This window comes from Liolophura sinensis, chromosome 1 (genome assembly GCF_032854445.1).
Source record: "Liolophura sinensis isolate JHLJ2023 chromosome 1, CUHK_Ljap_v2, whole genome shotgun sequence".
Classification (NCBI taxonomy): domain Eukaryota; kingdom Metazoa; phylum Mollusca; class Polyplacophora; order Chitonida; family Chitonidae; genus Liolophura; species Liolophura sinensis.
Genome location: NC_088295.1, coordinates 50,803,042 through 50,827,638, shown reverse-complemented (window position 1 = coordinate 50,827,638; position 24,597 = coordinate 50,803,042). Strand labels below are relative to the sequence as shown.

At 39.2% G+C, this 24,597-nt stretch overlaps 1 protein-coding gene across 5 annotated transcripts; it reads right to left on the bottom strand.

Annotated features, from left to right (window-relative positions):
* Nucleotides 1–1,572: 1,572 nt before the first annotated feature.
* On the bottom strand, nucleotides 1,573–23,881 carry LOC135475593 (protein inscuteable homolog). 5 transcript variants are annotated; one of them, XM_064755539.1, is made up of 14 exons: nucleotides 23,803–23,835; nucleotides 14,067–14,177; nucleotides 12,979–13,134; nucleotides 12,385–12,448; nucleotides 11,555–11,678; nucleotides 9,706–9,758; nucleotides 9,181–9,298; nucleotides 8,492–8,605; nucleotides 7,613–7,738; nucleotides 6,837–7,008; nucleotides 6,188–6,363; nucleotides 5,574–5,799; nucleotides 4,170–4,246; nucleotides 1,573–3,783 (listed from the first exon to the last, which is right to left on the bottom strand). In XM_064755539.1, the coding sequence occupies exons 3-14, from the start codon at nucleotides 13,118–13,120 to the stop codon at nucleotides 3,652–3,654; spliced, it is 1,524 nt and encodes a 507-aa protein (XP_064611609.1). In that variant the 5' UTR covers nucleotides 13,121–13,134; nucleotides 14,067–14,177; nucleotides 23,803–23,835; the 3' UTR covers nucleotides 1,573–3,651. The 5 variants fall into 5 exon arrangements, with proteins under 5 accessions (XP_064611609.1, XP_064611592.1, XP_064611616.1 ...); XM_064755522.1 differs by lacking the exon at nucleotides 14,067–14,177 and having other exon boundaries at nucleotides 23,803–23,881; XM_064755546.1 differs by lacking the exon at nucleotides 14,067–14,177 and having other exon boundaries at nucleotides 11,555–11,675; nucleotides 23,803–23,881.
* Between the last annotated feature and the right edge of the window lie 716 nt (nucleotides 23,882–24,597).

Here is a 24,597-nt window from a genome sequence, read left to right as displayed (position 1 = left end):
TTTTGATTTAAGTCAGAAACGGCTTTGTGGAATCGACCCTATGTACATGAAATGAATGAATGCTTATGGATTAACCTAACGTTGCCAGTGTTGCAGTGATATCGTGGCCATACCGGTATATGAGAGTGTGGACTATTGACACTTCAGCGTAATTCAGCGTTACAAAGAACGTGTTGTTCACTAACTGCCTTGAGTCAGACAAATTAAGCTCCAACTGGGACAAAACTGTCCAGCACTTAACCAAGGTGTGTGAATTCACAAAACATTGTTAACACTAGACTTGTCACTTATACATGTACATACGTGAAGATTCAAGCTATCAAAAAACACTTTTGTCCGTGTAATAAAAGGATTGACGAACAGTTAACAATACAGCCCTGTACTTGTGAAATGAAGGCGACAGCCTGTATATGGTGGAGTCACTGACGTTACGTTTGCCCACTGGAGTAATATACAGTAACCCAGTAAAGGTGATTATGTACATGTGGGCTACACGTGAGGAGTACAATGCTGCTATAAAATATGACAATCCCATGCTGAAAACTGCATCAGTCTGAGCCAGCTGGATAGAAGTCCTGCTTTTGGTTTTTTTTTTCACTTATTTCATTCCAAATGCCGTTATATGTGCTGCAATAAAAGGAATTTGGATAGAGGAATTTATAAAGAAAAGTATTTTTTTTATATGGGCGAAGAACAGAATTTATCTAAAAGAAATGACCATTTCTGTATCCAGACAGGGGCCTCCGTGGCTCAGTTGGTTAGCGCGCGTAATGACCCAGCGCGCTAACCAACTGAGCCACGGAGGCCCCGACCTCACACTGTCAAGCTAAGCCATGATGATAGTAGAGGCTTCGGCACGAGTGAGGTTTAATCTTAAATTCTGTAGCTTGTAAAATTGTAGAATTTTAACAGGACAGTCGTAATTGTTGTTTATAAATTGACAGGTTTTATTGTATGCAAGAGATTACAGACGATGGACGGAAACATGCTGCAATAGCTTACTTCAATAATGATACAAAAATCTGGTCAGATGTGGATATGTTATAAATACACATGTAGCTGATTTATAAATACTGCCGCATAATAAATACTGGAAATAAATAAACACATACAAAGATAAATGCAATCGGATATAAAACACAATGGTTATGAGAAACCCAGGGTAGCTTACTGGGAAAAATTGTCAGAAATTAAAGAATCTGTCAAACAAGCAATTGATATTGCTGCGAAAAAGACATGTACTAAGCTTCACTTTGTTAAGTTTAAAAAGATTAGCTATTCAATAAAAAAATGCAATGTACAGTGAATGTACTCCATAGTCTTCAGCTTTACAATATCATGGTCCTCTAAATACCAATAAACAGTAAATAATGCGCTGAGAACCATAGAGAGACTCCCATTTACCAACAAACACTAAATAATGAGCTGAGAACTGGACAGAGACTCACATTGACCAACAAACACCAAATAATGTGCTGGGAACTGGAGAGAGACTGACATTTACCAACAAACATCAAATAATGTGCTGAGAACCTCAGAGAGACTTGCATTTACCAACAAACACTGAATAATGTGCTGAGAACCTGAGTGAGACTCACATTTACAAGCTCAATGATGAGAGAGCTACAACCTCTCGCAATATATTATGTTAGCGGAACCAAAAATTATTCAAACATAGCAGGTATTGCTATTGATGACTTTTGTTACTGTCTAAGAATAAAAAACACCCAGTGCTCATTTACACTGAAGCACCTAGCGGTGAACAGCGAAAAGAAACTAGATGGTGCTAAACCTTCATAGAATTCTCCTCAGTTTTTGTAAATGTTAAACACAGAAACAATCATGAAAGAAGAGTATTTCTCACTGGTGAAACTCTGGTGAGTATTTTCTTTAAGCTCTCATATGTCCACAACATCAATATGGCACATACATTGTTTGTAGACAACTGATTTCACAGACATTAAAGCACATACTAATGTACACGTATACCAATATCAAGCATCGATAAAAATAATACTAAACCATGAGTATTTTTGCAAACTCACAAATAATAGACAACGCCTCAATAAAATTCATTTTAAGTTAGCTAAAAGAACAATACAAATATGTTGATGAAAAAACCAATGTATATAACAGTTTAATACTTGCTATCGATATTCAATACCAAGTGAGTTTTTAATGTGTCTAGTTTATTCACCTATAACACTAGGATAAAATAGAATAAGTTTAACCCAGCTGTCCATAAAATCATGATAAATCAACACATCTGTCCAATTCTAAGCCACTTTAGAAACTGCTGCAGAACTTGGCACAGAAGTCCAGCAAACCATAAAACATCTGTTCAATAAGCCATATTACTTCAGAAGAGGAACAGAAACAATTCTAAATATTCTACTGCCATGTTTGGTAATTCTATAAATCAACTTTTGATATGGAATTGTTACATGGACATAATATACGCCATGTTAGAAAAACCAAATGTGCACAATTTTGCTTCCTTTGAATCCCAGATATGCAACACCAGAAAAAAGGTATACTTTTTCACTTTATGTGGAATATTTTATTGATGGATATTTATATTTGGTTTATGTCTTTTCTTTCAAAACATCCGTCCAAATCTTCAACCATTTCACACACTAAAACACATTTTTAAGAGGAATTAATGAATACATTTAGAATAAAAATGACAATAAAGAAATGGTTTGTTTGTGTCACTAAAGATGTAAGGTTCATAAAACTGTGCAAATTATTTCTCTACACTCCATAGTTCTCTCAGAATGATTCAAAATATTGGCTGCAGAGGTGGCTGAAAAGGTTGAAGAGTTACAGTAAAAGTGTCAACAGAATGTACAGGTTGAGTGTACCAGTCACAACCACAATGAATGTCACAACCACAATCAATGTGACAACCACAATCAACGTCACAACCACAGCCGCCTCCAGTTGTTAATGTTCTGTTTATAGTATTCTTTACGTTAATGTGCTCTAATGACATCTTAATGATATGTGTTGGTGAGTGCATAGGATATGTGAATATAGGATAATTTAGTATATGTGGCATGAAGATTTGTAAACAACTGCTTCAAATAAACACCTATACTTAATACATAATTTCTTACACGTCAGATAAAATCTATACTTGGTACCAGACCTCTCTGTCAGATACCTTCCTAAGGGTTTACCTGGCACTTTGGTCTCCACCACCTATAAACTTCAACACTTTTATGTCAATGAATAATTCTTGATTACTTTAAAAACATAAAAAATATTGCAAGCCCTTCAAAATAAATATCCATGAATATAGTTTTAAGGCAATTCTAACTGACACTGTCAGAAAATCATTAGAAACGCTGGATATATTGGACAAGGAGTAATTAGATATCACAAGCTTAAAAGGCACTGACAAAATATTCAAGTTCAAGTACCAGCCCTTTGTTGTCCATTTCTATGAACTTTCACCACTCATACAACCATTGCAGATGGTAAAACATTTTTTTTGCCTTTGAGACACAAGATGAATTGTGTTTTTCAAATCCTCAGTTATTTCAAATCCCAGTTTATGCCTTGCTATCTCTGGAGGGAATTCCTGCATATGTCCACTTCTGAAGGGAGCTAGTACTTTTAGTTTTCAGTGTGTTGGTGCTAAGTTGTTCAGACAAAGTTTTCATCTCTGTGTGTACATATCAGGAAAGAGTCCATAAGACGAGGCTGTACTAACTGCTGTACATCAATCAAGGACATGTCTCCTACGCCACAGAGAGAGCAGATTTTACGCAGGGCCGCCTGTTAACAAACAAACATTATTAACAGACTGACAATTGCTTAAAGCCATGCCAACAGTTTTAGCACATTAAACGGTTAAAAGGCTAAAGGACATAGCAGAAATCAAATACACTTATTGAGATCTTATTGAAAATATAAGCATGTATGTATGTACATACATAATGAGATGTTACTCAACTGACTGAGAAAAACTGTACAGCTAAGTGTGTGAAGGAGTTACAAGGACAGATACAGAGAACTACATATACAGTGTACATGTATGCACCTCCCAGTCTGCCATTTGATATTCTAAATATTTTTAATCATGAAATTTACACTTGGGTATTAGGAGAGTCACAAAGGGAAAGTTGGAAATATTTAACTATGGAGAAGAAAAAAGTTCTTACCAGACATGCCACTAATACTGCATCACTGTCATTTCTCTCATGTACATCTCTACACAGCTGCACTAGACGAGGCATTCCTGAAAATTAGAGCATCGATTTGAGAGGGAAAAAAAATAAAAATAATTCAACTTCCTTTAAGCACAAAATTCACCACAGCAAGATCCCCATATCCAAAAAATATGGATACTTCAATACTTTTCCAAATGTTCTGGAGAGCCAAACATTAACTTTCACCTGAAAGAGCATGACAAAAGTCAGTGTAATCCATTCTAGGTTACCTGTCAATGTATGAAGTTTCATTTAATTTGGCTCAGTGGTTTTAGAGTGTTCTTGTTGACAAGAGATAATTACCACAACAAATATGAACCCTGACCTGGGAAAAGTCAAATACGAGTTGCACTGACTACAATCTAATCAGGCAGAAGAACCCTAACAACCTGTGAATCCATGTGTTTAAGTTTTGGAGATATTTTACTATTCACCCGACATTGTTAGAAAGTATTCGAGAATATTATTCTATCCAAGGGACATAACTCAGAAGAATATTCTTCATCAATGTTCACTTTGAGTGAGTGAGTAAGTACTTGGGGTTTAACATCGTACTCTGTTCACTTTGATATTAAAGCTCTGTACTCAAGACAACAGAAGTAAGCCATTATGTAAGTATGTTTTTATCACATTGTCATCACTGCCTAGACTGGGAGATATCTGAAATATTACACAGATCCTGTAGCAAGTAAGCCTTCTGCATAATGCTTTCTGCCAACATACATTTATAGGCTACAATAGGTTAATGTCTTTGTTTATAGGGCAAACACAAGGCCCCTGCCTCTATACTTTTTATCGCAAAAATAAAGCTAAAAAATACCAGAGCCGATTGTTTGTGTCATCTGTGAATCTGTTGTTATTGTAAGGACACATCCTCACACATACTGCATCCTGCAGTCTGTTCTGTTTGCGTTAAATGTAGCTCTACCTTGATTTATAGATCAGCTCAACACAATCACTGACAAACTCTAACAGGAAGGCTAACATAATAAAAGTGAGTTCTATGGTAACATTTTCACATCCCATCAGCAAATTGAGGACAGATAATTATATGTAATACAAGCTGAGAAATCACTCCAGCAGAATGACCTACATTTCTGCCTTTCACAACTTCAAATATCACATGGAAATAACAATCAATGCAATGCAAAGACATAGGGCCCTCAATCATTGGGTTGAGTGCTACAAACCACTTCCAGTGTGCTATTCAACTGCTTTATAATCCAATGCCTCCCAGGCCCTTTCCCATTTTGCCAAATACCTCTTGACCTGACTGAAAAGGTCATGAAAAGAGGGTAATATCTAAAGCTCTAGAGTGAACACTCCAGCACCCATAATAATGATGTCAGCACTGACCATGTTGCTGAACGACAGCCCTTGCGTTTTGCGCATCTCGGCTGAGTCTGGTTAGGGCGATGGCAGCCTTTTGCTGGACACGTTCACACGCCGACAATTCTGCCTCACTGCTCCTGGGGGTGGGTCCCTCATGAAGGAAACTCAGCAGTAACTCTATCCCTCGGTGCTCCACTATGTCATTACGACACACCTCCACTGCAGCCATGTTGGCTAGTATTGTGGCCACCTGTATTGGAACAGGAAGAATGTATATACTGTTTAATAGCAAGTTAGCACGTATAATTTATGTCATTGTACAGTTTCAAAATAGGGCCAAATAATGCCTGGAATATCTAACAAAAATATAGCAGTCTTAGCTTATTTACGGCTTTCTGTGTATTATGTGAAAAACCATTTGAAACAGCATTATTTTTGTTTAAACCATTTTTTAATCAAATGTAAATTTTAGTCTAAACAGAAGCAGACATTATGTATTTATGCAAGTAGATATATATATATATATATATATATATATATATATATAGATATATATATATACAATGTTATAAGTCTATTAAAGTCCTGTAGCAAGCTTAGTATCCAAACTGGCAAGCTTGGGATAGGATCATACAAACCTGGTCTTTAGCAAACAGAGAGCTGGCTTTGGTTTCCGAGATGACCTTGGCCAAAACGCGGGGAGCACCAGCCTGGTGTAACAGCTCACAAGCTGTACTGTCCATAAAGGTCATGTTGGCCAGAGCAGCGGTTGACAACAACATCACTTCTGGCTTTGTGCTGGCATCACATAGAACTGTAAACACAGACCAATTCTATACATTATAAACAGCTGAATTACGCAAAAACAGAATAGAATTTCAGTATGTACAAGTCACTGTATGTGAAAATAGATTAACCCATGACTGTTTACTATAGGAATTAAGTTTATTGTCTTACTGCCTATTTAACTTAATTTCCATACTTCTGTACGTTCGTCCAACACTGAGTACATGACCACATACTCCTACTGTGAGCAAGGAAACCTTATGAAGCTCACAGCTTTTTGTAGTGGACACTTTCAAAAATGTGCACATTATCTTCAAATTGTAGGAATAATTGTTTTAGCAATATACACACTTTGCAACCATTTCAAACAATGACTCATTGCCAAGGAATCTGGATCTTCTGGATGCTTGTTTAATTTAATCAGCTCTAACTGCTAAAACATGAGGTATGAAAGTTTTTAAAACATTTTGAGTCTTCATCACAGCAACATTTCACCCTTACCTATCAATGCTGGCACCAAATCAGCCATGTTCTCCTGGAATCCACTTATATGCTGATAGTTTTCCAGACAAGGGGAGGTAATCTGTGCAATAACCCCAGCTGCCTCGCCCAGGAGCTCTTCACTGGACCTACTGTCACATAGTATTTCTCTGACACATTCCACTCCACCTACCTACACAGCAAAAAACACAAAGTTGTAATACTACTTCTTCATGACGCTAATATGCAATTTATCAAACCCCATTTTTTTGGCTATGGATTTGTTAATTAAGACCAACTATTTCCCGCTACAATATCTGAAGAAAGCATTAAACCCTTAAATGAAAACATAATACATATAAATAGGAAATAACAGATTGACACACATATGTGTAAATGTTGATAAGATTATTAGCGTCTGAGTGAATGCATTCCCTTGATATATCAAGCTCAAAGGTGAAGGCAAAGGCCAATATTAAATGATTGCATCTCATCAAAACTTATTCAGCAAACTATTGTAGGCCTGTAGGAGCAGGATTTAAACACAGGGGGTCATTGGTAAAGGGTTTGTCATCTTCAGTAGAGGCAAAAAGGCACTTTGACAAACTTGTGCAAACTTCACTGTTCAGGTTGTAATACTGTATTATTTAGGCAGCATACATGTACAAGTATGACATTATTTCAGAGAAAGACTCCTAAAAATGCTGCAGATTCATCATCCGGCAAGGAGACAAGGTACCAACGATAGAATATAAAGGGCAATAAAGTTTAAAAATGTCTGCAGAATAGTGTCTTACCCTCTCCAGCTCCAATATACTCTCTGTCACACAGCAAATAGTCGCCACAGCCCTCAGGGCCTGCGACTGGCTGCCCTGAAGTGATGTGCTTCTACAGATGTCAAACAGCACCCTCAACCCTCCCTCCTACAACAAAGAGACAAGAGAAAAGTGATAAAACAGATGCCACACAGAACCATCAACCCTCCCTCCTACAACACAGAGACAAGAGAAAAGTGATAAAACAGATGCCAAACAGCACCATCAACCCTCCCTCCTACAACACAGAGATAAGAGAAAAGTGATAAAACTGATGTCAAATAGCACCCTCAACTCTCTCTCCTACAACACAGAAACAAGAGAAAAGTGATAAAACAGATGCCAAACAGCACCATCAACCCTCCCTCCTACAACACGGAGATGAGCAAAGTGATAAAACAGATGTCAAACAGAGCCATCAACCCTCCCTCCTACTGGTAAAACAGATGTCAAACAGCACCCTCAGCCCTCCCTCCCCAAGGGCTGATCTAGCTCAAAAGTTTGGGCACCCAGACCGAGGGCAGCAAGGAGAAAAAAGAATATAGCCACCACATTTTCTACATGGTATGAAATGCATTCTCAGCAGTTTCAAGAAGTTTAACAGTACATATAATCCACTGACTATAACACTGACATTTATCTATTCTAGCAGGGATTTTGTTTCAGACCTGCATTTCTGTAAAGAATTGAGAGAAAGAACTACAAAGAGTAACTTATTCTACTGTCTGACAATGTTCAAAAGGTTCAAAACTGTTCCCCTCCACCCCCATGAACACTGAGAATACCAAAGCAAACAAGAAGAAGCTGAGGGTCCTTACATCCTACTGCCACACAGGTAATTACTTGGAAGACTATGCTTACTCTGGCAATGATGTAGCACATGTGTTCACCCTCCAGGCCCAGGCTGATGAGGGTACTGAGGGCGGTGTTCAGCTCCTGCGGGGTCTCCGCCTCCTCCAAAAACATTACGATAGACTGGCAAAATATCAGAAGTTTCTAGTAAAGTGACTGCAAATTTTGCCCCAAAAAGAGCACTTTTAGAGGTTATTAATCTCAAAATATTACTGTTGGTGATCAAATTTACATTTTTCCAATAAACATATGCTTCCAAACAAGTCTCAAAACACCTTTCTAATATCAATAGAATTATCAGAATGGGACAAAAGAGCAAATTGGCCGTGGGTCATATTTTAATCATAACAACATTTCAGTGGATGCCACCCAAAAACAACTACAGCACATCTTTTTAAAACTGATTCCATAATCAGAATCATTTTACATATGTGACAGAAGTCAGGATTACTGGCAAGAAACAGTGACAGAGCCTTAGGAAAATATGGTGTTTGTCATATAGATATATAGCGTAGGTGAAATATATTTGGACAGACAGTCACACCAGAGTAAGCTAGAGACAGCTGATATCACACACATATATAAAACATAGCTACATGTAGTCTGGGACTAGCGATCTAAGGGCGGCCCTACAGATTACTGAGTCTACTGTAACAAATCGAGTTTGAATTTATGTACATGTATATGCACACACATACCTGCACTAAGTGACTCAGCAGAAGATCGACCAATCGGCTGAAGGATTGGCCAAGGAAGGTGAGCTGGTTGACCAATCGCACCCTCAGGACCGCAGAGTTACAGGTGTTAATGTTAAAGCTGGTGACATAAGGTGATAGTGTTAAAGCTACAGTCACATATTTAAGTAAATGCAGTGCAGAAGACTGATGTATACATGTAGGTAAATCACTTCAGCCATGCGACCATAACATAGCCCAACAAAGGGAGATAACCTACTCACAAGACACATTTGATGTCTTCTGCATGATTCAAGAATAGATCTGTACCCCACCTGACCTGATCATGTGACTGACCATTCTTTGAGTACCTGAGATATTCCTTTGTCCATCCAGTTTACCACTGCAGGACATGCAGAATTGGTTTCAACAGTTCAAAAGTGTATTAAGATTTTAAGCTTGTACTATCTTTTTGAACTATTGGTCCCAGTTCACATAAGAAAGATGCAGGTGAAAACCGCATGATCATTATGCAAATCAGTGATGTACCTGTCAGCCTGCTGGGCCAGCTTAGCACACTCTCCCATCACAACCTCCTCTTGCTGTCAACAAACAAAACAACACAGAACTTAATCCATGAAGCATTTACATGCAGTATGAAGGTAAACTATACTACACCAAGAAAAATCTGAACAAAAATCTTCTTGTTTAAATGAAATTGTGGACACATATGGAGGGTCAGGGATGTAGATGGGGGTTAGATTGGAGGGGGCGGGGGAGTCAGGGGTGTAGATAGGAGGGTTAGGGATGTAGATAGGAGGGTCAGGGATGTAGATAGGAGGGTAAGGGATGTAGATGGGAGTTAGATTGGATGGGGCGGGGAAGTCAGGGAAGTAGATAGGAGGGTCAGGGATGTAGATGGGAGGGTTAGGGATGTAGATGGGAGTTAGATTGCAGGGGGCGCGGAAGTCAGGGATGTAGATAGGAGGGTCAGGGATGCAGTTGGGAAGGTCTGAGATGTATATTGGATGGTCTGAGATGTAGATGGGTTGTGGTACATGTACATGTAGGTGAATAGGTCAGGCTGAGGGATGTAGGCAGATGGTTCAGGGATGTAGGAATATGGGTCACGGATGTAAGGGGATGGGTCAGGAATGTAATGAGATGGGTTAGGGATGTACACATGTAGGTGGATGGGTCAGTGACGTAAAGGGATGAGTCAGGAATGTTGGTGTATGGGTCAGGGATGTTGGGGGATGGGTCACGGATGTAAGGGGATGGGTCTGGTGTGTAAGGGGATGGGTCAGGGATGTCAGGGGATGGGTCAGGAATTTAAGAGGATGGGTAAGGAATGTAAGGGGATGGGTCAGGAATGAAAGGGTTGGGTTACGGATGGGTTACGGATGTTGGTATATGAGTCAAGGATGTAAGGGCATGGGTCAAGGATGTTGGTGTATGGGTCAAGAATGTAAGGGGATGGGTCAGGGGTGTAAGGGGATGGGTCAAGAATGTAAGAGAATGGGTCAGGGATGTTGGTGTACGGGTCAGGGGTGTAAGGGGATGGGTCAGGGATGTAAGGGGATGGGTCAAGACTGTAAGGGAATGGGTCAGGGATGTTGGTGTATGGGTCATGAATGTAAGGGGATGGGTCAGGGGTGTAAGGGGATGGGTCAAGACTGTAAGGGAATGGGTCAGGGGTGTTGGTGTATGGGTCAGGAATGTAAGGGGATGGGTCACGGATGTTGGGGGATGGGTCACAGATGTAAGGGGATGGGTCTGGGGTGTAAGGGGATGGGTCAGGGATGTCAGGGGATGGGTCAGGAATTTAAGAGGATGGGTAAGGAATGTAAGGGGATGGGTCAGGAATGAAAGGGTTGGGTTACGGATGGGTTACGGATGTTGGTATATGAGTCAAGGATGTAAGGGCATGGGTCAAGGATGTTGGTGTATGGGTCAAGAATATAAGGGGATGGGTCAGGGGTGTAAGGGGATGGGTCAAGAATGTAAGAGAATGGGTCAGGGATGTTGGTGTACGGGTCAGGGGTGTAAGGGGATGGGTCAGGGATGTAAGGGGATGGGTCAAGACTGTAAGGGAATGGGTCAGGGATGTTGGTGTATGTGTCAGGAATGTAAAGAAATGGGTCAGGGGTGTAAGGGGATGGGTCAGGAATGTTGGTGTATGGGTCAGGAATGTAAAGGGATAGGTCAGGAATGTGGTGGTATGAGTCAGGCATTTAGGTGAATCATTTAGGGATGTAGGTGGGTTGATTAGGGATGTGCAGTGTAGATAGATGGGTCAGGGATGTTGTGGTAGAATCAGGAATTTGGGCGGTAGAGATGTAGGTGGTAGAGTCAGGGACTAACAACAACTGCATTCCAGGTTTACAGACTGACTTACCTCCATGATATAGGTCGGTGGGTCAGGGATGTAAGTGTTAGACAGACTGATCAGTCCCCTGATAGGGCATGTAACCTGAAGGCTGTTATAACTCAGATGCTTCCACTTCTCTTTCTCTACCCTTCTGCAAAAAAGCATCATTCAATGGCTTGAAATAATTAAAAGAATTTTCAACATCAGTTCAGCTGCACAGACATTGATGATGCTGCAGATTTAGCTTTTTGCCAGAAGTTACAAGGGCGATACAAGACAATTATGACATCATACCCTCCCACACATACTGTCGTTGTTGTAACATCCTCACCACACAGGCACTCGCAAGTTTTGGACAGAAATCTTAAAACAGACCATGCTCATGTGATGAGGGAGAAAATGAGTTCAGTAAATACAAAACTACAATTACTAACACAAGAATGCCTGATTCCATTGGGCATGCAAGACATTTTTATTGATGAATGTTAACTGTAGATCCCTGGGTGAACAAAGAGAACACTAGTGGCCCCATAATGGGTGTTACACATGCACATGAGTGACCAATCGTGTCAAGAGATTTTAATAGTTGGTGTTAATGATGTTATATATGGGCTGTAGTAGATACATTGTATGAGACTTGTTCCAAAACCTCAAACAGTGGTCTTCTTTTGTTTGATCACGGTGCTATTAGAGTTTCCTGTTTTTAGATGTTGTTCTGTAAATGATACATAAGGGCCAATTCTGTACATCAGGCATCACTATCATGGTGTCCAGCTCTACACCCCTCAACATAGCATCCACAGAACCAGCACGCATGTGGCAGCATGCACACCTCCCGCCCTTGAGAAGAGGCTTACCTGAACAGCTTGGAGAAGTCACCTGTGATAATGTTTGCTTGTTCTCGAATCCTGTCAATGCCATCTGCAAACACACAAAATAGTAAACAATAAACATGTCGGTAATAATTAAAATACAAAAATATGCGTCAAAATAGTATAAATTCTGTACTTTCCAAGAAATAATTCTTACACACACACAGAGTTTTATATGAACAAAATCTTCCTTTCACAAGCAAATGTTCTGTTTAATGATACATACATGTATTATATATTTGTGCCAAAATCATACAGGGGCCTCTATGGCAGAGATGGTAAGCATGCCAGCACCTCACAATGACCTTGCCGTCTCTAACCAACGTGGTCACTGTGAGTCCATGCTGGCTTCCTTGGGCAAGACTACCGGCAACCAGCGGATGGTTGTGGGTTTCTGCCAGTCTCTGCCCAGTTTTAAGTGAAACATTCTTGAGTACAGCATGAAAGACAATTCAAATATATAAATCAAAAAGCGGAATACATAAACAGTATTTCAAGCTTATGCTATCAGATCTTCAGATCATCAAATTATTGTATAATTTCACATGAAGGATGAGTTCAGAGGAGTTCGGCTGATACCTTTAATTTTCTGGACGGGGTGTGGTGGGGACTTGTCAGAGACGAGGGACTTGCCCTGTAGAATACACATACACTCTCCTTCAGTCATCATCCTCAGTTCCTCCAGCCACTTCCCCACAGGGTTCACATCCTCATTCATCATCCTCTACTACACACCTGGAGAAAAAGGAGAAGTTACACCTGACAGATCTGCTATCTTAATGCTGCAGCTGAACAACCACGAGTTTTTCTTCAAGCTGGTGATCTCAGAGGCCAAGGCAGACTGGCCATATAGAAGGCTAGACTTTAGTCAAACAAACCAGCAAGTGCTCCTGTTCAGCGAGTACTCATTGAATATCTGTATACAGGTATCGTCAGCAGTATACTGCATGCTAAAGATTCAACAAGACCTGGTAAGCAACAAATGTTTGTGAATACCTAAGCATCCTGTATACCAGTCAGCCATTTACTCCATAATCTCATTCTAGGCTTTTTTTCCCAGGAGAAATGCTACACATTATGCCTAAATTGTGCACCTTGCCCCTTTTTTCTGAAACAATGTTAATAGATCTATAAACACTGGTCATTGTCACCATGACCCACCTCCATTTCTTGTCCCTTTCTAGGGAGTGTGCATGCTTATATACAAACATCTTAAAGGCCATTAATCAATAAGCATGCAGAGATTTATACTAGTATCAAAATTAATACCACACTCTGATCTTTACACCTAGTCACTATCATTTACCTGTAAGCGAAACATTTTGAACACAGTATAAAACACAATCAAATAAATAAATACTGACACAATACAATGAGAAGCAATAAAACTTCTGCCAGAGTTCTCCCGGTGAAAGAAAACGTTATTCAAGGACTTCATATCCTAATATCCTATGTATTAGGATATAAGCACTTCTAAGGGCCATTCAGTTTAAGTACAAACCTTCGTAGATAATACAATATGGCATTTAACACTGAAAAATCAAATGTTTTCTAGGTCTTGAAAACCTATAAACAAAATTCAAGCACTTTAAAGGCTTTCAAGGACCAGTGACAGCACCATACTGAAATATGCCTCATTCTAGATTTTGTAGAGTACATGTACCTACCGATAGATTAGTGTGCTGTGGGAGGGAGGGTTGAGGGTTCTGTTTGACATCTGTTTTCTGCAACGGTGATGTGCATGCGTGTATAACAACTCCTGTCCAAAAACATGTCACCTGTAACAGTTTAATTACTGTCTATCAGATGTGGATCAACAAGGTCTGAATTAATTGACTGTTAGGACTGCGTGCAGGAGCGCTCATTAGCAGCATGCCAGATTAGGCTTGAGTTGATCACGGTGACTGACAGCTTACCCGTGCCCTGATCTATGTCACAGTATCACCTCTCAGATCAGAACAGCCCACGCCTGATACATGTCATGAACAAGCCTGTAGCCATTGCTTTTATACAGGCCATCACTGAAAATATGTTCACTGAGATTAATAACCCAACTTATCCTTCAAAAAGTAGTTATTGGATTTTGCATGGCATTCTTATGTTTCTCTTTAAAATCCTATTTCTTTCATTAGCCAGGATAACATAAAAACAATAAAAACCCTACCAATTAACCAACCCAGTTTTTTTTTAATGCGAGTGTGTTACCCTAAAGAACAGATATTTGAAGACTGGCCTATTAGGAGGAACTAATTAACACTCTACCCCCATATCACCACATACATGTGTCATATTACCTAAACCTGACAGTACAATACTCACCTTCGTCATGTGGCCACAAGTACGAGATAATATGCAAGTCACAGTATATGTAAAGTGTGCTGCAGCAAGCAAGTTACACCTAACTACACTGTAATTCACACATTTCTCAAACTTTCATAAACTGACCATTTTTACTCTCATATAAATCCTCTGAAGTTTGGCCAATCCAGTTAAAACTAGTTATACCACAATAACTTAAGATCATGCTTACTGGATCATGTATACATAAATTACAATTTAAAGCTGCCCTGTTAAAGTGAGGCAATCAAGAACTACCTATGAAACACTATCTTAAAAAAAAAAAACAAAAAAAGGTAAAACAGTAAATGAGTTAGTGATTCTCATACAAATCTCAGAAAACTTTGCAACAGCAAAAAAAAATTTTTTTCTACGGAATTTCAGCTGTTTATTTCTTTTCTATCATAACAAATCTTAAACTGTGAGTTAGATTGACAGAGGCATTACTTATGGATAACAACTCCTGGATTTATTGTGTTGGTGACGTTTCGATGTAGGTTCTTACATCGTTATCGAACCATATGAACATACAGAGATACAAGACAACATATATACAGTAAGAGAGTGAGTGGTGTCAAAATCAGGCAACAATGTAACATAGATAATAACTTCATGGTTAGTGGCTTCAGGGTTTAAGGCGGTCACTGTTTAATCTGATGAGGTCATTGTAGGCGCTCGGTAGGTGGTACCCGCTGTCTCGGTTAAGCTGTGGATTGTGTTGTCGGATCATGATGGCTTCCAGCAGTTTCCTTCTTTTATAGTCTGACTGGTTGTTTTGTAGGGTATGAACTGTGTTCCATTGGAGTTGGTGTTCTGGATGGGCTCTGATGTGGTCACTGAGGGCTGATTTTCCATCTAATTTTTCTACTGAGGCCTTGTGCTCTGCAATTCTGATATTGAGTGGTCTACCGGTTTCTCCAATGTATTGATGTTGACAATCACAATTAATGCAGTACACAGATCCTTTGGGTTCTTCCCTATGGGTTGGCTGTTTCTTTCCATTGGCTTTGAGTAGGGTTTTAAGGTTAGAGGCAGAGGTAAACGTTGTTTGTATGTTCAGTTTGTCATGTAGGAGTCTTCTTACCTGGTAGCTTGGGGTGCCTATATACGGAATGGTTATATATATATTGGGGTGGTCGGGTCTTGTTGCTCTGGTCTTGTTAGCCGGATTGAGGGTTTTACTGATCGTTCTCTCCACTAACTGTAGGGGGTATCGGTTTTGGGTGGTGAAGGCTGTTTTGAAGTGATTTATTTCTTCTTGGAGGTTGATGCTGGATATCTGTAGGGCTCGTTTTGTTAGGGTAGATATTATTCCTCTCTTGATCCGATTAGGTTGGTTAGATTGGTAATTCACGTATTGGTCTGAGTGTGTTGGTTTGCGGTATACTGAAGTGAGGAGTTTGTCGTTGCTCTTGCTAATAAGTACATCCAGAAACGGTATGGTTTTGTTACATTCTTGTTCCATGGTAAACTGTATCCTGTAGTTCTGGGTGTTGAGGTGGTCAAGTAGGGACTGGGGGTTGTCAGTTTTGTTTAGTGCTACGAATGTGTCATCTACCTTACGGAACCAACACAATGGTTTGATGGGGCTTGCAGCTAAGGCTTTGTTCTCAAATTCTGTCATGTATATTTCGGAGATAAGTGGTGATAGGGGGGATCCCATCGGTAAACCGTGGAGTTGTTCATATATGTCATCCCCCCACGTGAAATAGGTGGAATGCACACACGAGTCCAGAAGGCTGATTATGCTGTCAGGTTTCGTGGCTGTGTTGAGATGGTGTTTTCCGCTGTTCAGCTTCTGTCGTATGATGTCTAGGGATTCTTCTCTAACGATATTGGTAAATAGGTCGATGACGTCGTAACTGATCAGTTGGGCTGTGCCTGGAATGTCTTTAATTTTGTTACAAAATTCTGCTGAGTCTTTGATGTAAGATTTGGAAGACTCTCTTACTGTATATATGTTGTCTTGTATCTCTGTATGTTCATATGGTTTGATAACGATGTAAGAACCTACATCGAAACGTCACCAACACAATAAATCCAGGAGTTGTTATCCATAAGTAATGCCTCTGTCAATCTATACCATCCCAATTCCTAAATGCCTCTGAAAGAAGAAACTGTGAGTTACACTAGTTAGTGACTGATTCTAATGACTAATGTATTCAGGAAATATTTTAGAACCAATTGGTACTGGACTTGGAACGTGTAAATTCCAAATAATGATAATACTGTTAAAGTAATAATTTTGTTTTATTGAGAAACATACATGCACAACTTCATAATCATATATACAGTCATTTTTTTGTGCAATTGCTACTTCAGTGTAACTGAATACTATATACCTTCACAAAATGACAGAAATAAAATTGAGAAGACAGCCAATACATTCCCTGTACATCCTGTCTATATCTATCACGCTTATGCCGGTATCTTCGCACATCTCCCTGTTAACAGCGCTATCTGTTAGCTGAACAGAGCTACAGGTGCCTGCATGTATAAACCAGTAAGCACATGTTTAACATCTGTCAAAGAACAACCCTAAATCTTACCCTAATCTTCACTCTGGTCCTGATATGCCTGACCAGGCACACGCACCAGTGAGCACATGTATATGTATAGTAGTTTGATCAATTAGTCTGACAGTTTGTTAGCTTATAGTCATGTTTATTACAGTATGTCAGGTACATGTTAAACTGCAGATCTCAAATACATATTAGTGACAATCTATGAAATCTGATAGGATTGCATGATTTGTTCATCCCCTTAATAAACTCCAAAACTGATCTTTCTGCATCATGTCTGTATGTACAGGTACTGTAACATGAGAGTAACATAAGAGCTATTCTCATGTAACTGTTAAAAATAATGTTTTCAACCTATATCTAAAGACATACCAAATATAACAGTGCAACAGGTAATACAATCATGACAGTACAGTCATTCTAACTGGAAAAAAAAATGAAAAACTGATGGTTATTTATGCATTCAAGGTTAATATTGTATCCAAATGTTGCAGAAGGGCACCTTATGTTAAAACAGTCAGGTCTAAATAACTTCAAGCAGCCTTAGACCTCATTAATTGCTCTTCTTTTCCATTACTATAAATGCTATGAATCTGTTTCATCAGGAGAACTCCAGACAGATATTTTATATCATGCTAGTGGTTGGGTTCCTTGTAGTTTATCCCAAGTTACTGGAAAGTATAAGATGGGTGATGTATTGTATCCCAGGCTCCACAGAAACATGGGAAGTATAGGATGGGTGATGTATTACAGGCTCCACAGAAACATGGGAAGTATGAGATGGGTGATGTATTGTATCACAGGCTCCACAGAAACATGGGAAGTATAGCATGGGTGATGTATTGTATCACAGGCTCCACAGAAACATGGGAAGTATAGCATGGGTGATGTATTGTATCCCAGGCTCCACAGAAACATGGGAAGTATAGTATGGGTGATGTATTGTATCCCAGGCTCCACAGAAACATGGGAAGTATAGGATGGGTGATGTATTGTATCACAGGCTCCACAGAAACATGGGAAATATAGCATGGGTGATGTATTGTATCCCAGGCTCCACAGAAACATGGGAAGTATAGGATGGGTGATGTATTGTATCACAGGCTCCACAGAAACATGGGAAGTATGAGATGGGTGATGTATTGTATCCCAGGCTCCACAGAAACATGGGAAGTATGGCATGGGTGATGTATTGTATCACAGACTCCACAGAAACATGGGAAGTATAGGATGGGTGATGTATTGTATCACAGGCTCCACAGAAACATGGAAAGTATAGGATGGGTGATGTATTGTATCCCAGGCTCCACAGAAACATGGGAAGTATAGGATGGGTGATGTATTGTATCACAGGCTCCACAGAAACATGGGAAGTATAGCATGTTTATGTATTGTATCCCAGGCTCCACAGAAACATGGGAAGTATGGGATGGGTGATGTATTGTATCACAGGCTCCACAGAAACATGGGAAGTATAGCATGGGTGATGTATTGTATCCCAGGCTCCACAGAAACATGGGAAGTATAGGATGGGTGATGCACTGTATCACAGGCGTCACAGAAACATGGGAAGTATAGTATGGGTGATGTATTTTATCACAGGCTCCACAGAAACATGGGAAGTATAGGATGGGTGATGTATTGTTTGGTGTGGGTGATCTATTATATGGGGCGGTAATCGATTGTATGGGGTGGATGATCTATTGTATGGGGTGGATGATCTATATTATGGGGTGGGTGATCCATTGTATGGGGTGGATGATCTATTGTATGGGGTGGATGATCCCTTGTATTACACAAGCAACATTAATTTTTACTTGTATTCACATTTATCTCCTGAAAGTGCTGTCTACAAAACTAGAGTTGTGAGAAAGATGGCATGCTGATTTATATTAAATTGCAGATTAAATGCAGAATACTGTATTAACATGCTCAAAGTTGACCAGATGTTTAATTCATGCAGCCACATACAAAGCTCTAGCCCTTAACAACATACCCCTTTATTCACTCAACTGATCTGGATTCAAACAGGAAAAGATAAAAAATCTGGTATTTTGGCCAAAACTGCTACAAATTATTTCAAATTAAATAGGTGCATATTTTCAAAGTATGGGAAAACTGAAAGAGTAGCTGACCCAAAAACAAAAACCCTCTTTGACTAAATGTACATGAGTCAAAAAACCTGGTAATTATGAGAGAAAAAAATAATATTTCATTTCAACATGAAGAGGTCTACATCTTCAAAGCATGATAATAAAAAAAAATGTATGGTGGAGAAAAATAATCATAACTGTAAACCCTTATTCTGTGATTTCATGTAAATGGAATAGCTGTCAGACGTAACAGCTATTCCAGCTTGATCTGGACACCAACACAGATGCCACTTCCTCCTATTCAAATAATACATGTATCTTGTCTTCCTTCGCAATGATGAGGTAAAAATGGAATAAAATGCAGCATGCATTTTGAGTGTGCATAAAACAAATGTCATAATAAAGTGTGGTTGTAGACTACCTCTTAGTGGTACAGTGAAACATAATTTTGAGATAAAAGATATACATAAACATTACTGATCGAAATATCTGCAACTGGTAAAAGCACAGATAGCTAGTTATGTCATCCAATACAAAAAGAGCTTTTAAAACTGTTAAGGATTACCTTGACGGTCATAAAAGTGTAAAGTTCCCCTGCGATGCTGTCGGGCAAATGTGGAAAATCTTATATAGCCCTTTACCAGTCTGAATTATAATTCCTCTGTAAGTGTAGCCAGATTTCTACCACATGGGTAGCCAGATTTCTCCCAAGAAAACCCACATATGTAGAGAGAGAGCATATGGATAGTCCACCAGTAGAGACTTTAAACACTGCCCACTGGCATGAATGCAGGCCTACAGTCCTCCAATGGTTGTATACATCAGCACAGGCCAGGTCAGGTATAAATCAAGCACTAACTATGATAAACATTCAGGAAGAGATCAAGTGCTTGTATGAAACACAGTGTGTATCCATACCTGGCTGTTCATATTATGTTCTCTTTTACTAATCACGCATGCTTATCACAGACAACAGCAATGAGTGGTGGATTGACAAACTGTAAACATATTAAACAATTCATACAAATATGAATGTATTCAAATGTTTTAATAGGCTAATATTCAGTCAAACACTTTTATCAGTGCAATAGTAATATACATGTTGCTCGGTATTACCTCATACTTGTGAATATTGCTGGTAATATATGGTGACCTGTTGAGACCATACAGAATATAGTGAAGTCCCATCATCTATTTATCCACCTAATATAATGTTCTGTTCGTTTCAACTGAAACATTGTATTTGTGTGACAGTAAAGTTTAGCAGCTATAAACAGTACAATGATATGACTGTGTTGACCATTTCCTATATGGTTCATAAAATTAATCTTAGAACTCCAAGCTTTATTTCCATTTTAAACAGATTAGAAAAATGTCCCAAAAAATGAAGAGTAAAATTCTTAGGAACAGCACCAAAAGATCTTTCAGTTCGCATATACAAATATAAAAGTGAGAGCAGAAGTACTACTAACTAAATGTGTCTTCAACGTGCCCTTTTAGCTGTATACATAAAGCATTATTACTCCATGTAGCTGACTGGAGGTAACTATGAAACTAATGATAACTAAAATTTCATTCAGTTATAGTTCTTCATCTCAGTTATAAACAAAACTATGTATCTTGGGCTACAATTTGATGCATATTACAAATTTCTAGCGCTTATAGTTTTAAAATTACAGGCCTTCAAAACCTTAAAGAGAAGAAAATTAAATACCAAATAAATACCACTGAAAAGAGTATGCATTTCCTCGCACGTGCAAGCCGTAAAAAAATTTTTAATCAGTACCTCAAGTTGACAAATTATAAAATAAGTCAGCGCCCGTGGTGGGTGACTCAATTTTGCCTAAGAAACTAGTCCTGACGGCTTCTGTGTTAGGAGGAGAATTACCGTTGGAAACTGCCGAAGTGCATTTCGTACATTTGCAGTAGAACTCTTCTTCCCAGAAGGTAGCGAACAGTACAGTTTGTTTTTCGCTTGACGATCCGGAAACTGGAATGCTGGACGTAGTTTCAAGTTTACATGAACAAGCGGCAGCTTAAGGACTCTCACTGCTGAGAGGCAACACCCCCCCCCCTCCCCCCCCCCCCAGCATAAATTACAGGGTGATGAAGATGTAGGACGCGACAGACTCCGCGATTTATGCCAGCTTCGCCGTTTTCAGGCTTTACCTGTATGGGTAGGAAAATCGCAAAATTATGCAGCAGGTACCACCATACAGAGTGAGTGCTTGGAGTTTAACGTCGTACTCAACAATTTTTCAGTCATATGATGACGAAGGAATCCTTAGGGTGCATGTACGTGTAATGTGCCTCCTTGTTGCAGGATGGATTTCCACCGCCCTTTTATTTAGTGCTGCTTCACTGAGACGACTTACCGAAGTCAAGTAAGCTGCCCCACTTAGGTGTGACTCGATCAAGGATTGATCCTGGATCTACCAGTCCCGAAGCGGACGCTCTACCAACTGTGCTATCCGGCCGGTCCACCACATAGAAAAAAAATGTGCTCTTTTCAGCCTATAATGTCATTGTTTTAAGTTTTCTTCTCCTTCAAAATTAGTTTTTTGCCTATACATTTACTTCAAGAAGTTACAAACATAGGCAGGAATGGTGTTTGGAATCACCAGCCCAAAATACACAGGAATACATCAAACTTATATCAAAATTCAAAAACTTTTTATAAGGTCAGTTCATATATGGAACCAATGACAAGCTTCATAAGTTTAAACTTATTCAAACTTCATGAAACTAGTATCACTGTAGATGTATATATGAGATATTAGAATGATCCATCTACTATTTTTGGAGAAGATGTTTGAAGCCAAAAGGTTTAGCTCAAGTAAAATATGGCCACCATCCCAAGTGACCCAACAAACTTCAAAACTGTAAAAGATAACATCTGGAAGAATTTTGCTGCCAAATTCCAAACACCTGCAATTTACAGTTTTCTACAAAATAAACGAACAGAACTTTTTAATTGTCCAAGCAAGAACAATAGGCTTCCAGCTTTCAGCTAATAATCTGATGGTCCATTAAAATTAAGTATGCACTTGTTTGGATGATTGGAAAGATGTATAGTTTCAGGGGCATTGCTACAATTCTTTAGCAGGGTCAAAATCTATGAATACCTGAACTGAAGTAATAACATGTATGTATATAATGTACTATAATTATTCTACTATATATATTCGAAGGAGTCCTTAGAGTGCATGTAATGTGCCTCCTTGTACAGGGAAATGGCCCCAATAGAGACAAATTTCTAGTCTAAGCAAAATGACACATGGACACAACCAATGTATTATGAGGTCAACTAGCACATATGAGTGCCACTGGGACAAAATACCACTGATTCGGAAATACTTATGGTGGATTCGAGATGATAATAGCCCCAAGTAGGGAAAGGAGTGAAAAAGTTAGAGGTTGAAGGCTTTATTTCTTGACTTTCGGAGACATTGGGTGGTGCCGGCCCAAAGTCGTTTCCTATCTTTATTTCTTTTATATATGTAGGAGGCTGGTATATGGCATATATCAGGTTTACGGACTGGTTTCGAGCGCCTGTGACCAGAACCTACAAAACGAGTGAGTGAGTGCCTCGTGCTTAACAATTTTTCAGTCATATTACGACAAAGGAATCCTTAGAGTGCATGTAACGTGCCTCCTTGTTGCAGGATGAATTTCCATCACTCTTTTATCTACTGCTGCTTCACTGAAACAACTTACCAAAGGCAAGCAAGCCGTCCCACCCGTGCCATTATACTGATATGGGTTAACTAGTCTTTGCACTTTCCCTTGATGTTGAACACCAAGCAAGGAAGCCACAGATGCAGAAATGCTCAGATAGATTTGACCTCGTCACTGACATATAAATATACTAGGTCAGTCCTTACTATAATGCATTTCCGAAAGCAGGTTGTTTTGTTTCCAGCACCGGCAATTACATTCGAGGAGTGTGGGTGAAGCTGATCTGCTTGGTACATTAATACATTATTAAATCTGGTGTTATCTTCACTCTAAGTTATTAATACTATTATCAGTACTGGCAGTTGTAAAGATTAAGTTGATCTTTTTGTTAGTCAGTGAGCCCTTCTCAGATGTTCATTGTGAAAGGTTACCGATAGTTCATCAATGAACTGACGTCGCTCTACCACTTCACAGCAACCTCCAGTTTAAAATTCCCCTGATGTCCTTACCATCCCTTTGGTGTTGCTAACGTAGCTACAATCAACTAATGTTAAACCAAATTAATGTATGTACCTACAAAGTTGATGGATAACTGTTAATTCTGACTTTGAACTAGTTCACCACCGCACGCCGCAGTTCACCCGTAAAATCACTCACTAACAACTGCCGCGGTTTTCAAGATTGGAGTCCAGACACCGTATCATTGTTCAAACCACATACAACTTCAAACAGTTAGTCTCACATGAGTATGATGCACAGATTATCTACCTTACCGTGCTATTACTGGCCAGTTTTCCGTGTCTTTGTTTTGACAGGAACAGAAAAGAAAGTAAGCAGACTACACGAACTTCCTTGCTAAAGAGCTTCGAGACTAAAGGGCGACAACTAAGTCAAAACGTTGTTCACGACAATGGGCCCACTGGCCGGTTTCGCAAATTGGCATACGCAAAATTTATCGTATACTTGTCGCACAATATTTTTGACCTCTAAAAAATTAGAAAATAAAAAGCTTTACTTAACATGTAAGAAAAAAAATTTCCTGAGTCGATTTTTATAATTGTTTTCTAATTAAATGTCACGAATTAAATTTTGACAAAAGTTTTTCTGGAACAAAATCCTTTGATTTTAGTCAGCTTTTTGTGTGTAAATCATCTGCTAGAAAGTTAAATCGTACATATAAATACGCAACTTTTTAGTGAAGAGGATACAAAATAACGGGAAAATATGCGTGAGGGATTTACGTTTTCCAGTGTGGTGCTGAATATAATTGCAACTGACAAGCAACACTGTATATCCGAGATTGAAAGTCGTGAGAAAAGTCAAAACTTGATAGAGTTGTTATTGTACCTACTTTCTATGCATGCAAAACCTGATCTCAATGCATGCATTACTATTTGATCCCTAATACTGAGATATATATAGGCCTATCTATTGATTCTTTTACGTACGTAAAAAGGTCTGGCAGCAACCTGTGGATAGTTTTGGGTTTCCCCCTGGCTCTGTCTGGTTTCCTCCCACCATTATGCTGTCTGCCGTCGTATAAGTGAAATATTCTTGAGTACGGCATA